Source organism: Mastacembelus armatus, chromosome 3, assembly GCF_900324485.2.
Source record: "Mastacembelus armatus chromosome 3, fMasArm1.2, whole genome shotgun sequence".
NCBI classification, from domain to species: domain Eukaryota; kingdom Metazoa; phylum Chordata; class Actinopteri; order Synbranchiformes; family Mastacembelidae; genus Mastacembelus; species Mastacembelus armatus.
Genome location: NC_046635.1, coordinates 10097945 through 10113741, shown reverse-complemented (window position 1 = coordinate 10113741; position 15797 = coordinate 10097945). Strand labels below are relative to the sequence as shown.

The window sequence follows — 15797 nt, the reverse complement described above, 5'->3', positions numbered from 1 at the left end:
GCGTTAGTAACATTCTTCTTATTCTTCTGCTCATATACAAAGACTTCAAGATTATACTTCCCTTACATCTAATAACTTTTTCAGCTTACAGAAAGAGCTATCACAGTATTTTACTGCTTTGAACTAGGATACAGGGGAAACAAAAAAGATGTAGTGACACGTACAAACGGCAAAGGATCACGATCTCTTTGCAGACTTCATCCAATCTTTTTTTCAGGGTTAGTGTTTCTTTTCTCTTTCTATTTATGGGCTCGCGGTTTCTACAGTACACCCTCGTGCCTTGTTGTACGTATATAAGCTAAAGTTCAAATAAAAAATGTGTTAAAAAAACACGTCTACCCGACGTCTACTTTAGTTACGTCAAGTGGACACCATGGTCCAGCCACTAGGGGCGCTGCTGATCCAGGAAAAGCCCCGTTCATTCACTGGAGATTTGTCCTTCTTCGCTTTCCCTAGTCACTCATCAAAAAGTTTTTGCGTGGAGACAAAGCTGCTGAATGAAAATGATCTGTTATAAGAGGTAAGAAACCTTTGTTGGATTTTTATAACGGCTGTTGTCACATTATGCACAAACTATTTTAAAATACGTGTCGTTTTGGACGTTTTTATTAGTTGGTATGTTTTAAGAGCAAACGTTTGCGCAACTTGGTTGTCATGACAACGTGTACCTCTGGGAATGCTAACGCTATCTAAAACGGCTTTTTTGTTTTTGTTTTCTTTAGGTTATTTAGTTTTGTTTTGATAATTAGCTATATGTTTTAATAAGAGTCGTTTAGTTTGTTGTCACGTTACAAGTTAGTCAACGGCAGACAAACGGCAGAGACCAGTTCTATCTCTTCAATATTAGCTAAGAGTATTATCTCATTTAATGTAACGTTAGCTAACTAACCACGTTAAATAGGCGGTTTTAGCTATCATAAACATAATGAGCTAGCTCATGTTATTTAAAGGAGCTGATGTTTTGGTACATTGGCACACTAACCGAGGGCCATAACTCGGTTAGCTGTTAGTTCGGGTTAGTCAGAAATGTCATGATATACTGCCACATAGCGTTAGTTATGTATTCAGTTAACGTGACTAGCTAGTTTTATAATTGCTGCTAGCATGGCAGCATGTGTTTCCATGATATAGCTAGTGTATGTCATTCAGCTGATAATCTTGCATACTGTAGTTAAGACTGTAACACTAACTGAAAAATGATAATGTATCACTTTTGAGTAAGTTAAATGGGATTATATTTGTAACTAATCGTTTCAAATCGGAAAAGTTGGTTTGTTTTGGCTACTTAAAAACATTTTTCGTGAAGAGCGCTATCTCCATCACCTTGGCAGGTGGATAATGAATGATTTATAAGTGCAGGTGTAGACATCTGTGTATTTTGATATGAATGTGCTGGCTTCTCTCGGGAATGTTATTGAAGTGAATTAGATTTGTTCTTGTTTCTGCTATGGCCTACATTTTTCTAGATGTCTGCCCTCCTAGCTGAGGCTGAGCCCAGCAAGGGCAGAGATTAGCCTTAACCAGGATTAAACCAATGAGAAAATTTGAATTTGTTGGCCCTTATCTCGTAGCAACATGTGGAGTGCTCTGAGCAAATGGCAAATTTGATCTTTTGCTTCCTTTTGGCAAAGCATGTTTTCTTGCCAATAGACAGTTATCAAACATGACCATTGAAGACTGGAGGAATTCTTGGAGGAGCCTTTAAATGATTTGTTTATAGGAACACTACATGCATCACTTGTTTGCTGAGTGTACAAATAGGAACATAAGGCACCTCCTTTTTGTCAGTCCTGTAGTCCATCAGCTGTCAGGTATACAGTCACAGCTCTTTAGTTAGTCTGTTGTATGCTTTAACAGCTTAATGTTGATATGTCACTGGTATATTATATTTAGACCACAAGCTTTGATAATCTCTCTGCATAATATTAAGATTCACCCCGTAATTTAGTGAAGTAGATGGGCTCTATATTTGCATTCTAAACATGCAATTTCTTGCCTCATCAGGTAATGTAATTCCACGCTTCATTAGGACTGTGAAGTTTATCATTTGTCATCAAAGGCAAGCTGTCAATAAATGATTAAGTTTCACATGAGGAAAATGTAATATTTGGGCTCAAGCTTAATGGATAGAAGTGTACATTTTAATTGCAGTTAGTAAGATTTTGTTTTTGTTTGATTTTCAAGCTTTATTTTAGCAGCTGCCTGTTACAGCTACAGGCACTGTCATTAGAGAGCTGCTTAAAGCTCAATTTATTCAGCTATTTATGCCATTAAAGAAAGGAAACATGTAAAGTAAAATAATTCAAATGTGTAATATGATGGCCTGGTTGAAAGTGAACATTGGTAGCTGCCATTACTGTGTGGGATACACCACTACTGATTTTCACAGTCCTTATTGCAGATGGGGAAAAAACTGTTCATGAAATGAGATGTTTTGGTGGGCAACGATCTATAGATGCAGAAATGGTTGTCAACCAGCCTAATTTCATATTGACTGCCTTATTGATTAATCAAACAATTATTGCACATGAGAACAGACACCTTGTATACTGTCTTCCTAACTTTTAAACAGTGTGCCAGCAAGCATTGGAATACATTCATTATAAAGTTTTTGAAATGTATTCCCAGGGTCAAAATATACTAAGTTTTAAATTTGTTGTAATTAAGGTGGCAATCCATGTAATGAGTGTTTAAGAATTAAGGAAAGGAAAGTTACACAGGATCAGAGTCATTCTTTGTATGTCCATGCACCCTTTATGTCAAAGTTAGTTCTTTCACAGTATGCCTCACATTCACAGTCATTACTGTCTGACAGAATGATGGAAAGATGAGGGATGCATGGGCGTAACTTGTGATGAACTGTTGGCTCCTAATTACTTCCTGCTGAACTGAAGATGTGGCAAATTCGGTGTAAAAGGTGGACCTCAGCCTGATTTTATGAGTTCAGTCGTATACTTAATGTTTGCTCGTCTTTCAATGTGTCTGTTAGTGAAGAAAGGCCATTATGTGTTGACACTGTTAATTATTGCTATCTACTGCTATTTATTCATGTTTTACCAAGTTTCCTTTTCAATATTTTACATAGTAAATAGTTCTATATTTATTATTTGATCAATTTTGGTAATACTCTATCTCTGAGTTACAGTAAAAAAGCCAATAAAAAGACTGTCTTTCACGGATTTGATGTTAGTTTAACAATTTGGTCATTTGACAAACACCATTGTCCATCTAAGCAACGAAAAGATCATGTTCTTGTGGCAAACATTTTTAACATTAAATAGGTTTCATTTGAATATCGATAACTGTATTTCAGATATCTAAAATTATAGTTTGACTAGACAAAATTACAATGGAACAAGTCACAATTTTAATTCAAGATAACTACAATTACATTCTGACTAGTAGGAATGACAATTTAAGATACCTAGTAAGAACTGTCCATTGACTTGAAGATATCTACAATTGAATTTTGACTATTGACAATGTAAATTCCAGATATCTATAATTACATTTTGACTAGTCAAAAATCAAATTACAGATATCTTTAATGGACTTTTAAGTAGTCATAATTCACACGTAAAATATATCTTAAATATCTTTTTGGATATCTAAAACTAATATATTACTAGTTACTAGTAGATATCTGAAATTGCAGTTCTGACTAGTCACAATTGTAGATATCATCTGTCAGTTAAATAAATGCTAAAATGGTGCAGTGATGTTGGTGACGTAATTTCGGGTACCCAAAAGGGAATAGTGACTAGTCAAAATGTAATTGTAGATATCTGAAATTGTCATTCCTACTAGTCAGAATGTAATTGTACATATCTTGAATTAGAATTCTGACTAGTCACACTGTAATTTGGACTAGTCAAAATGTAATTTTAGATATCTGAAATGCAATTACGGATATTTAAGTGAAATCTATTTAATGTTAAAACAGTTTTCCATATATATCTGTAATTTAACTTTTGACTAGTCAAAATGCATTATATTACAGATATCTGGAATTCATATTGTGGATAGTCGAAATTCTGTTGTAAATATCTCAAATTAATTTCAATGAACAATTCTTATTAGTCAAAATGTAGTTGCAGAAATCATAAATTACAGTTTTGACTGGTCATAAATACAGATATCTTAAATATGAATCCTGTCAACCTATTAATGTTATAACCTATTGATGTTAAAATGGGTTGCCATATGTTCTTGTCACTGCATTAACTCTTGAGTGTTTGGGTAGGGCAACTCCACCAAGGAGTGGTGAGATTTAGGTAGAGGTACTGTGTGTAAATGTATTAATCAAGATTCAAATGCAGTAGGCATAATTCTTGTGTGCACTGGGCCCAAGTCTGTACTTTCTGTTTTTTTGTTTTTTTTTTTGCCTACAGCCATTCAAGTCCTCTGTCTGGGTTTGTGCTTTGATGCAAGCGCTAGTGTAAATGTTTTAAGTTAAAAGTTAAAACAGAAACAGTTAACAAATTTATTTTGTGTTTTGACTTGTGGTTTGACCTGTACCTTTAGAAACACAACTCAAGAGATTGCAGATAGGTAACCCCAGACTTAAAGTAATTCAAAACCTGTGTCTGTTAGTGACCCTTTTTAAGTTCAGACCTCTCACCCTGCTCTGACCCTGTTTTCCTATTTCCTTTGCATTAAACATCTGGGGCTAAAGACTGGACACCTCTGACATCGAGATACATGAGGTGCACAGGGCTGTCCTCCTCCTCCAGTCACTTTAAGTCCCCAGTGATACACCTATCACATGCCTCTGTCTTCCACAAATGAGCTGTGATTGAGGTGATTGGAATTTCCAGAGGCTGTCACAATCGTTTTGATTGGAAAATAGACAGGAGATAATGGGAGAGACAGGCCAGTTATGAGAGCCCTGTCAAAGCTAAAATAATGCGTCAAAGTGAAGAGGTTAAAGACACTGCTTCCTTGTTAATAATTAATTGCTGTGCGTGTGGTGGATCCACTCCATTGGCCCCAGTCATCACTTGATAATTGCTTTACATTTAATTTGGCTTTAGAGGCTGTTTTTCAAGCTGGGTAAATTGTGCTTAAAGTTAATATGAGCTCAGGAAGAAGACAACCGTTTGGTCATAAAAAAGTGACAACTTAGACTAGAGGAAGTAAAGATTCAGTGATTCTATGCACTGCTTCTTGAAGTGTAAGATTTAAACTTTATAAGCCAACTCAAAAATAGTGTCCTAAGTACTAGTGAAATAAGCCTCAAAATATTTTCCTAATTACTTGGTTTTTTTTTTAACTTGATGATCGTCTATTTTCTAGTAGTACATAATATAATGTTTTGAATTACTGACAATGAAAACCATACTGGCAGCACGGTGGATGGTGTTTAGCATTGTTGCCTCACAGCAAGAAGGTTCCTGGTTCTAAACCCAGCCGGGACCTTTCTGTGTGGAGTTTGCATGTTCCCCCTGTGCTTGTGTGGGTTTTCTCCAGGTACTCTGGTTTCTTCCCACAGTCCAAAAACATGTATGTCAGGTTGATTGGTGACTCTAAATTGCCCATAGGAGTGAGTGTGAGTGTGTGAGGTTGTTTGTCTCTATGTGGCTCTGTGACGGACTGGTGACCTGTCCAGGGTGTTCCTCTGCCTTTCACCCAAAGAGAGCTGGGATAGGATCCTTGTGACCCTAATTAGGAATAAGAAGTTATAGATAATGGATGAATGGAAACCGTACTGCTCATTTTGTATAATAAATCTTTCTTTACAAATGGTGGCCTCTCAGCTAGTACTGAAACACATCACACAAATCACAGAAAATGTATCATTGTAATAGATCATAATCATCAATAGTAAAGACCAATATAAGGAAAATAAGTTCTCAGATTTTTTTATGCATCTATTTTGTCAACTATGAATTTTCATTGTCATAGACCACCTGATTATCTTGATTAGGAATTTCAGACAGATAATGAGTTTCTTTTCCTTCTATCTCTAGATATGAGAAGCAGATGTTACTGAATTAGACATGGACATGGTGTCCATTTGCACCACCAGGGACACATTGGAGAGGGATCTGCCCATAATGTGCCTTGAGAATGATGCTGAGCTCCTGGTATGGAGTGCTTCTATACAGTTCTGTGTTATGATGTGGGGCTCACCAGTGAAGAGGTCACATGCTCACTGGTGACCTCTATAGTATACTCTGTGTACACCAGAAGAAGCTCAGACCTCCCTTTACTGCTGTATAACACCCCCCTTCATTGGGGAAGTTGACTGCTCCTTTTGCCAAATTCAAAGCAGCCACTGCTCAGCCTTGCATGCACAAAGATAATGATCAAGTTAATTAGACCTGAGATTGAACGAACTGCAGCAGCAACTTAATCATTTGTAACTTGATTAGAAATACTACATTCTGCAACTCCAGAGACCAGAAAAGTTTCAGTATTTTTGAGAGCTTGAAATTAGGATTTACTTCAGAATTCAAATCTTGAACAAAGACACAGTGTTTTATGTAATCCAAAACAATGAAAGATCCATAAGTCTTAAGAAAAGCTCAAGGGAAACGGTCTGTTGTCTCTGACTGACAGTGAGCAGGCGGTAGATTACAAATGTATTAATGTTTTCTTTCTTTTCTGTCCCCACAGGAAATTTATCAGTTTGGAAGGAAATTGGGTAAAGGTAGCTTTGGAGTCGTTTTTGAAGCCACCCACATTGAGACACAGACACAATGGGCTATTAAGGTGGTTAGGAGACCAGCAGTGAGTGCATTTGGCATCCCTCTGGGAAGCCTGTTTTTTAATGTGATAAAAAGTTACAGTAATAAAAGAGTTTATTGTTTAGAAAGAAACAAATGGGCATAACTCAACTGAAACTCCATCATCCTTGATTTGACTTTCTGTCACTTCAGGCAGGAAACTCTAGAGTCAAGCTGCTGGAGCAGGAAATAAACATTCTCAAACAAGTAAATCATGCTTACATAATACACCTCAAGGAAATCTACAACTCGGCTCATGTAAGCATTGCTGTCCTTTAAATAACTCAAAGTAAGCCTAAGTGGGTTGTAATGCCTGTGATATACAATATCAAAATACATATTACTAATGAGAACACACAAATTGATTGCAAGGTGAGATACATTTTCTCTGTTTTTAGAAGGTATATTTGGTTACTGAACTGTGCACTGGGGGTGATCTGAAACAGATGCTACAAAAAAAGAAGTTCTTTACAGAGGACCAGACAAGGCATGTCATCTGTAGCTTAGCTGATGCCATTGCCTACCTTCACAAAAGAGGTAGGGTCATTCTGCAAACTGATATTTTGATAGTATTAAAATCGTCTTAACGGTAGCAGAAAAGTTTGTTTTCTTGGGGTTGTCTTGTGGTGTGTTCAGTACACTGTGAAATCACTGTCTAAGGCGTTTACAGGTGTGACAACACCCAGGTGTCTCTGTTGCAACAGATATAAAACTAAAATACTACTATTGTGCTTGTTGTCAAGCTGCTTTTTAATATTGTTACCATAATTCAAACTATAATGTGGAACAAGTAGTACAGCATTATATTTTTTATGCTTTAAGTACACAGGTGAAATTAGGAAAACACCTAAGGCATGGTTCACACTGTGCTTTAAATAAAGTGTGCTTCAGTTAAGTTATAATAGTACTATAGTGCTTTTATTATACTCATATTGAGTTGCCCTCAATGATGTGATATTCTTTGCCATTATGGCTTCCAGTCATTATGGAAGTGCAGCTCATTTGGATAAAAAGTAGTAACAAACAGCTGCCAAGAAAAAAACATAATAAACATTTTAATTAAATCTATGTGTTTTATTTGGAAATGCCATTTCCCTTTTTAATGGTGAAATCTGTGGCTAGAGGTAATTTAGGACATTGGCTGTAATGGCAATAATACATCACTACATGTGGCTAATGACTAATTTACAACAAGCTAGGGAGCCATACTGATTAATAGGTGTGATTTTACATGGAAAATCCGATTGTGCAAGTTTTCTCACCTCTGTTGGGACTAATGATACTAATGAGAAAGCACTGGTTTTGAATTAGCTAACTAGAAACCTTTTTGTCAAATGAAAAATCATGAATGCCCTTCAACCTAACTTTGTTTGGGGTCTATCATATCATATTGCTAGCCTTTTTCACCTTAGCTGCCATTTATCACATTTAGCTTTTAGTCTTAGCTCTACTTAGTGTGAGCTGTGCTTCAAGCTTTAAAACTAACACATGCTGGTGGCAGTATGGTACAATTTTTCAAGCACATGTAAATATGAACACTATTTACACACAAATGATTTGTCAGCATGTTACCAGAAGGATTTTTTAAGAATAAAACATTTATTAATATGAGATGGATGGTTGAACTGTAGCATTGAACAAAAAAATATTATTTTGATAAAGAAAAAAAGAACACTTTCATGTGTTTGTTTCATTCAAACTAGTTTAACCAGTTTAACTTAGCTTTCACGCACCAACAGTGTTGCGTTGTATAATTGGTTGCTTCAGACAGTGCAGTGAAGAATATTGTCCAAGGCAAATGCCACTAAGTTTTATTAACAAGGCCCCGATCCTGGCCTACTGTGTACAAGATAAATAGCCCACTTTGTAAGAATGTATGACTGACATTAGCCAATCATTTTGCAATAAACTCATTACAGACTTTATTTTTTTTATTTTAGTACTCTCCAGTTCTTTTTTGTCATATTATATGAGGAAAAGAAACCAAAAATACTGTTCTGTAATGTGATGAATATATATCTCATATCCACTCTCCTCTAAGCTCTGTTCTGGTCATCAACCACCAACTTCAGAAGGAAATATCTGGCTGTCCAGCCACAGCTACTGCAGAGTTGTGTTGTCAAACTTGGTGTATGCATCACTGTGACCATTTGATAAATTGTTAATTTGAAGACATTCTTATTAATACCTATAACAAAAACTAATTGTGTAAACGTAATTGTCATATACACCTAAGTTACATTTGTGTAAAGGCGTTTCTCCTCATATCTTTCAGATATAGTGCACCGGGACTTAAAACTTGAAAACATTCTTGTGAAAAATCCTCCTGATAAGAAGGTTGATGGCAGGATTAATATCAAGGTAAGATGGTGACACAAACCTTGAAACTTTTCATCAATGCTTGTCATTCATACTCTGCTGGACAAGTCCCTGCTGGGCACTTTTTTCTTGTATCTCCTCTATATTTAGTAAAGGCTTTAAATGCTACTCATTATTACAGACTCCCTCTGGTGTTCCCTTATACACCTTCATAGAGAGAAACCTGGCTGTATCTTTGAACAAATTACCAGCTGAGCACAGCGTGTGCAGTGTGCATTGACAATGAGCAAGACAAAGCAAATACCTGGTGTGTGAGCTAAAACAAGACTAGGCCACAGCATAAATGCTCCTGTCTCTCTCTGTTTTTCTTTTTGTCTTATACACATACACAAAGGTCCACATATTGAATATATTGTAAGAAAGTGGTGTCATGGCACAACATAAACAGCTTTCATTTCACAGGAGTTAGTCTTCTCTTCTGGATTGTTTTTTCTTTTTTTTGCTTTTGACAACAACGTGATATCCCCTTGAAATATGTGAATCCATCTAGCCTTAACGGCTATGTAGCTCTTCGTATAATTCTTCAAAAATCATTGTTTGTTCTTTTTTAATATTTATTGTATAAGTGCATCTTAACTACAATTATTTGTATCACCTCTTTCTTAAGTGCTATTCTCTACCTAGGTGACAGACTTTGGATTATCTGTGCAGACACATGGTGTAGGGATTCTGAACATAATGATGGACATCTGTGGGACTCTTCACTATATGGGTATGACACCTGTCGCTGCAGGTCATGCAGATGACCTCAGGGAAAGTGCTTTGCTTTGTTTGAGTGAGTGGAGTAGTAGCATGTTTTACTATATTTTTTGGTCTACCACTAGAGAGTGCTAAAGTTGGAAACTCATTTTTGGAAATATTTAAACTCAGATTTCACGAGCAGTCCTTGTTTTGTTCATATTGTGTGCTCTACTAGCATGCTTACATAACTGTCAATCAAATAGTTCAGTAATACAAATGTGCATGGAAACTCCAATATGACATGCATTGGTTTCATGCTCTTCAACTGATGGTGGTGGAGGTAACATCCCAACACTATCGGAATGTGCTGGAAAAAGGAAGGGGAGAAGGCCCCTACCTGATGTTATGCATATAAACAATGCAGGTTTCAGTGTTTTGAAAGGTTTGGCTTTGAGAATGTTGTATGGGAATGATGCATTCAACGTTTTGGTAAGGCAGCAATGATACAATGGGGGGATACAATTTACTAAGGTTTTATGGCTCATTTTTTTGACGCGAAATAGTGAAAATGCATGTGTTGTTATTTACTAAGGGACTGCAATGGGATTTGTGGTGGAAAAATAAGAAAAGCAGCACCCCTGGAAGTTACATGTTTTAATGTATACTAATCCCCTCAGCACTCGATTTACCACCGCTGTGGTAGAGGGAATTGTAGTTAATATTTAACATCAGGAGAAAGCAGGTTTCAAATTTGTGGCACAGCGGCAGCTGTTATTTATTTGGTACGTCACTGGTGGGAAGAAGATGTTTTTACATCATGTCTCTTTTTGGGATGCCAGGGGAGAATGTGAGACTTTCACACTCAGGTCAAGCCAATCTTCAAATAAAGAATGGAATGAAAGATGATTAGAAATACTTTTCTTGGTTTCTTAATCCAATACTCATGTTCAAAAGCAGTAAACTTAAACTTTCCTTTCCTCTCCTGTATGGATCGACTTAAACTCCATGTTGATCCATACATGCCCAATATATGCATCAGTGTATTCAAATAAACACTGCTGCAGCTGTGCTAATTTACATCATTAGTGCTGGTAAATACATTGCTAAATTTAAAAATTGCATTGATTAAATATTTTTCACACCTGATGAGAATTTATGAAAGATTCAGTGAATATCTCCTAATGTGTTTGATGAGAAATATCTTTACTTTGGGAATTGCAGTCTAAAAAGTTGATGTGTTACATAAAGACAGGGGTAGCTGACCTGCAAAACATTTATTTCTGGGTTGCGTTCTTGTTCTTGTTCTCCACTTTTATTGGTAAATTGCTACTATTTATGGCTCACTACTGCCACCAGCTGTGCATTACTTAAAGTATGGGATTTGGTTTTCGAAATGTCATTCAGCAATGCATGTATATATGTGTGAATTTCAGCACCTGAAATGTTGAGCAATCGTGGTTACAGCCATTGGTGTGATGTGTGGAGCATAGGAGTTGTTATGTATATGTTGTAAGTTGATGCACACACACACACGCTATATATACACACATACACACACACACACATACATACATAAATACATAGCATGAATACATGCGTCTAAGCAGTTTGTCCCTGTAGGCTGTGTGGGGAACCTCCATTTGTGTCCACAAATAAAGAAACACTACTTGAGGAGATTATGAACAAAGAAGTTACATTTACTCAACCCATATGGACCACAGTCAGTGATGCAGGTGACTCATATTCTCCACTTTCATTCTTATACAAATGTAATGCTGAAAAAAAGTACATAATTGTACTTTTAATTGTAAAGAATGTAAATTATGATATACATACAATTTTTTTTGTTCATATTTTTACTAATAAACTCACCAACTGGCTTGGGTCTGTCTTGATAGCAAAAAGTCTATTGACATGCCTTCTGAAGGAGGACCCTGCTTACCGCATGTCTGCTAATCAACTACTAGAAAACCCCTGGATTACAGTAAGGCAGTGACTCTTCCAGCTGCTTACATGAACTTTACCACATGACTCACACACAAGGAGCTCTTATGAGGTGCTTTGTCCAACAGGGTGACACTAATGTGCCTGCTGTACCGGTCAATGTGCTGGAGATGATGCGTGAGCACTTGGAACTGCAAGACAGTAAGACAATCAAAATGTAACTTAATTCAGATAACTTAATCCAGGTCATGATTTGATCATTTGGACATCAGGCAAGCAATAATATATGACAAGGTGTTCTGGTTTGTTCGTGTTATGCTTAAGGGCTGGTTTCATTTCAGCAGTGAGAGTTAACTGGTTACATACTGTAGGTGTCCTGATATATAATTTTAACAGATACCAACAAACCTGTCAGAAACAATTTATTTGACCAGAAATGCTTGTGCAATACATAGTACTATTGGGTATGACATTGCCAAATAAGGTCATATTAGTAAAATCTATACAGCAATATAAGTGTAAGACATTTGATTATAATGCAGCAGACAGTACTGAGGATAGGAGAGGCAGGGGAGGCATAGAGAAAGAGAGATAAACCACATGAGGTTAAATGATGTTGATGCTATTTTAAATTGTCTATAATAGGAACACAGACTCAGGAGGACTTGTGCCTCACCTCTTCTGAGGACACTTCGGACCCACACCTGGCCCCCAGGGCAGCCTCAGCAGAAACTAATGGCAACTGCAGAAGCCCAGCTAAGCTCAGCCCTGAGAGAGACAAGAGAGACAGCAGCTTCTGCACATCACCCACATCCACCAAGCTGGTACTGTATGACTATAACACAACTCTAAAACATTTTGACCATGCATTTTCTTATTTAAGACTTAAATTCATGGCTCTCAAATAATTTATAAGATGTAATGCCTCTACTTATATATTTAAGTGCTGTATGTGGTTAATGTTCTGTCTATTACATTTGCTAACGCATCACTTACCTCATGTGGTAATTATCTTGTTTTAAATGAAGACTTTTCCATTACGTAGAATGGCAGCACTTACAGCACAAAGTTGAGTTTTTTCAAAATGGTTATGATCATTTTTCACCCGACAACAAATAGGGCTAAAATGGCCAAGATGTTAGAAGAAAAACATAGGATATTAATGTAATTACCCAATCTTCTAGTAGACTTTGCAAACATACTATATAGTACTTAACTTTATGGTTAGGTAGTTTCATCTCCCAGACTGCCAGAAAGCAGGTTGGTTAGTTTTATATTACAATGGGAAGATATTTTAATGAATCTTTTTAGTAGTGCTTCATTCATGTCAATATCCAAGGTAATTATGACTGACAATGTCATTCTGTTCAAGGGTCAGATTCTCAACAACACAAAATAAAAAATCCTTAAAAGTAAACTACCACTCCATAGTCCAGGCTTTAAATGTTATGATTATGGAATCCAGAAAGAGATAACTTTCTTTCTTTTCTTTGGGTTATTGTTGTATCTTGGAATAAAGACTAAAGTGATTGGTGGCAGCCTTCAGCAGAACAAGTGCAGAAATGGCTCTCAAACCCCAGGACTGTTTCCACTCAGACAGGTTTGTTAAACCTTCTACAACTTAACCTTTGTAGTTAATTTCTTTCTCTGATGTATGAATATATTTTTCCATGGGTTTACAAGTTTTGATCAAAATTTTCAAACAACATATATCTACATCTCTACATTTTGGAATTTTAACATATAGTTTGTTATTTGTTCTTTTTTGCTTTGAAATTGCCAAGTATACTTCCTTTCATTTTCAGTCACCACTAGATGGTGCCAAATTTACCTATTGCAGAAGATGATAAATAAGGTGTAGTCATGCAGCTGTTTTTCATGAATGTGATAGTTAATTCTGTTATGTAAGATGAAACCAAATCTTATCCCTGCAGGCTCATGTTGGTAAGCAGCTGAGTGCAAATCAGCACAGACCTCAGGACAGGAAGGACTTTAGCGCAGGACAGAAACCAGCCTCTGATCTAAGGAAGACAGACAACCAGAGACCTTCTACTTCCAGGAAAAGTAGGACTGGCTCCCGCAAACCATCGGCCAGTCTCATACCCCTTCAGAATAAAACTAAAAAATGAACCACATTACATGATAGTTAGACTGAGCACTCAAGTCAGGGCATAGACTTTATTTTATACACGCTTTATTTAATATAATTCTGCGATTTAGCATTTATGTCACAACTGGGGATGGAGCACCCAAGTGAAAGAGCGAGTGACAGCAATGTCAGATAAAAAGGCCTCAAATTATTGAGGGTACAGCCTCAGCAGTGCCTCGTGCCAAAGGAAAGGGCACCAGAAAAACTGCTGTTAGAATGCTTATTGTTACACAGCCAACTGTTTGAGGATAGCACATGGCCACAAAAACAAACTCAGTTTTTTACAGTGGCCAGCAAACAAAGAGATTAAATGAGTTTGTCACATAATACTGGTGGCATGTGTTCAAGGCTTTTACCATAAAGTATGCTGTGTGCCGTATGATGTATGCCTTTTCCATCGGGTAAGTAATAGTTACTTGAAAATAATAAAATATTTTGTGTAAAAAGTAAATATTAAGTTATTACTTTGGGGGTAAAAAACTATTAGCTAGTATAGAGATCAACTGGGATGTGTCAGATGTTTCACCATCCAAACAGATTTGTTTGTAAAATCAAATATATTCCTAATACCTAGTATTTGTCATATATGTGATTTCAACTTCAAGCTGGCGTTAAGTCTAATTCTTTTATGAAATGTGCCAATATCATAAAACTCATCTGCTTTGCATTTTTTCAGTAATATGACAAAAAGTTTAGTTGTTTTTTTTTTTTTTTTTTATTTATAATTCCATGCTAAATTGTGGCAAATACTCAAAGTAATGGTGATTTTCCTGGACATCGTTTCACAATACTAAAGTGAGCAATAGGATTTTCTTTTTTTTCTGTTCTGACCTCTCAATTCCAAAATGCCCTATATGCAGTGTCTGTACCCACTCAGTGTCAAAACAGAAAAACTGTCACACCAGCTGGTTACGCTCCATCTGAATGCAGAGGATTGGGACTGAGGGCAGCCACGGGTCTAATCTCGTTTGGAGACCATTGAAAGCAGTAGAAGCTACTTTGAGGGCACTGCCATTCAAGCACAGGTTTTTCCACTGTAGAGAGAATAATCCCCACCATAGATACAACATTAAAGTAGCCAAGCATAACACACAGAGGCTGAATTTCAAATCCACCCATTTGCATCTTGAAGTGAATATGTGCCAACAATGGGGCCCCGTGTTCATGCACAGGCTCAGTGTTTTAGTGTGTATGTGCAAATGCATCTATCAATTTGTTGAAACTGTTTTGAAAATATTACTACATTTCATGGTACATTCCTTTTTAAAAGTGTGGAAGCAATATGTCCAGGAAGACATACTAATTTTTGGGTGAGCTTTTCTAATGTCAGGAGTAGATATGAAAAAATAGTATTACTATTGATAGATTTAATTTTTTATAAAACTTGACACTTCATAACAATAAACAACGGATCTTGGGATTCTTTGATTCAAGCTGCTTGCCAGAAAAGACTGCAACATTGCTGTAACATTACTGATATACTGAATTGCTTTGGTTTACTTAGACTGATATAAACAGCAGATGGAGCTGTAGTGAGATGCTGAATTCATTTCCTGGAGTAAATCTGATAGGACAGTGCTATCCCTAAAGCTCACTACCTAGTTTGTGCATGAAGATGTGTAATTAGAATTGCTTGAGTCTCTGCCCATTAAAACTGTGATGTCCATGTAATGTGTCACTAATTAATAAGTTACATGGTTATATCTTGATCATCCATTCAAACACAATAAATAGTCAAGACATGCTTCTTTTTAGGTGCTGTCTTATTCACAAACTGATTTTTTTGATAGTCCTGAGAAAGAAAAAAGGACACAGTGATCCGTCTACTTAGATTACCAGACTTGTTTTGCATAAAGTCTGTTTAAACAACCCCCTGTATGGCTAATTTATGTCAGAAGAAGAGATGGGATTTCAGC

At 36.5% G+C, this 15797-nt stretch overlaps 1 protein-coding gene across 3 annotated transcripts; it reads left to right on the top strand.

Annotated features, from left to right (window-relative positions):
- The first annotated feature begins 448 nt into the window (after positions 1–448).
- Positions 449–15534, top strand: stk33 (serine/threonine kinase 33). Of its 3 annotated transcripts, none has more exons than XM_026319635.1 (14): positions 449–520; positions 5970–6086; positions 6619–6732; positions 6882–6986; positions 7127–7265; positions 9004–9089; positions 9759–9819; positions 11222–11297; positions 11409–11521; positions 11687–11772; positions 11861–11933; positions 12378–12556; positions 13252–13332; positions 13667–15534. In XM_026319635.1, exons 2-14 carry the CDS (start codon positions 6000–6002, stop codon positions 13859–13861), a joined length of 1395 nt encoding a protein of 464 aa, XP_026175420.1. In that variant the 5' UTR covers positions 449–520; positions 5970–5999; the 3' UTR covers positions 13862–15534. The 3 variants fall into 3 exon arrangements, with proteins under 3 accessions (XP_026175420.1, XP_026175417.1, XP_026175418.1); XM_026319632.1 differs by having other exon boundaries at positions 9732–9819; XM_026319633.1 differs by lacking the exon at positions 449–520 and adding an exon at positions 2788–2917 and having other exon boundaries at positions 9732–9819.
- Positions 15535–15797: the final 263 nt, after the last annotated feature.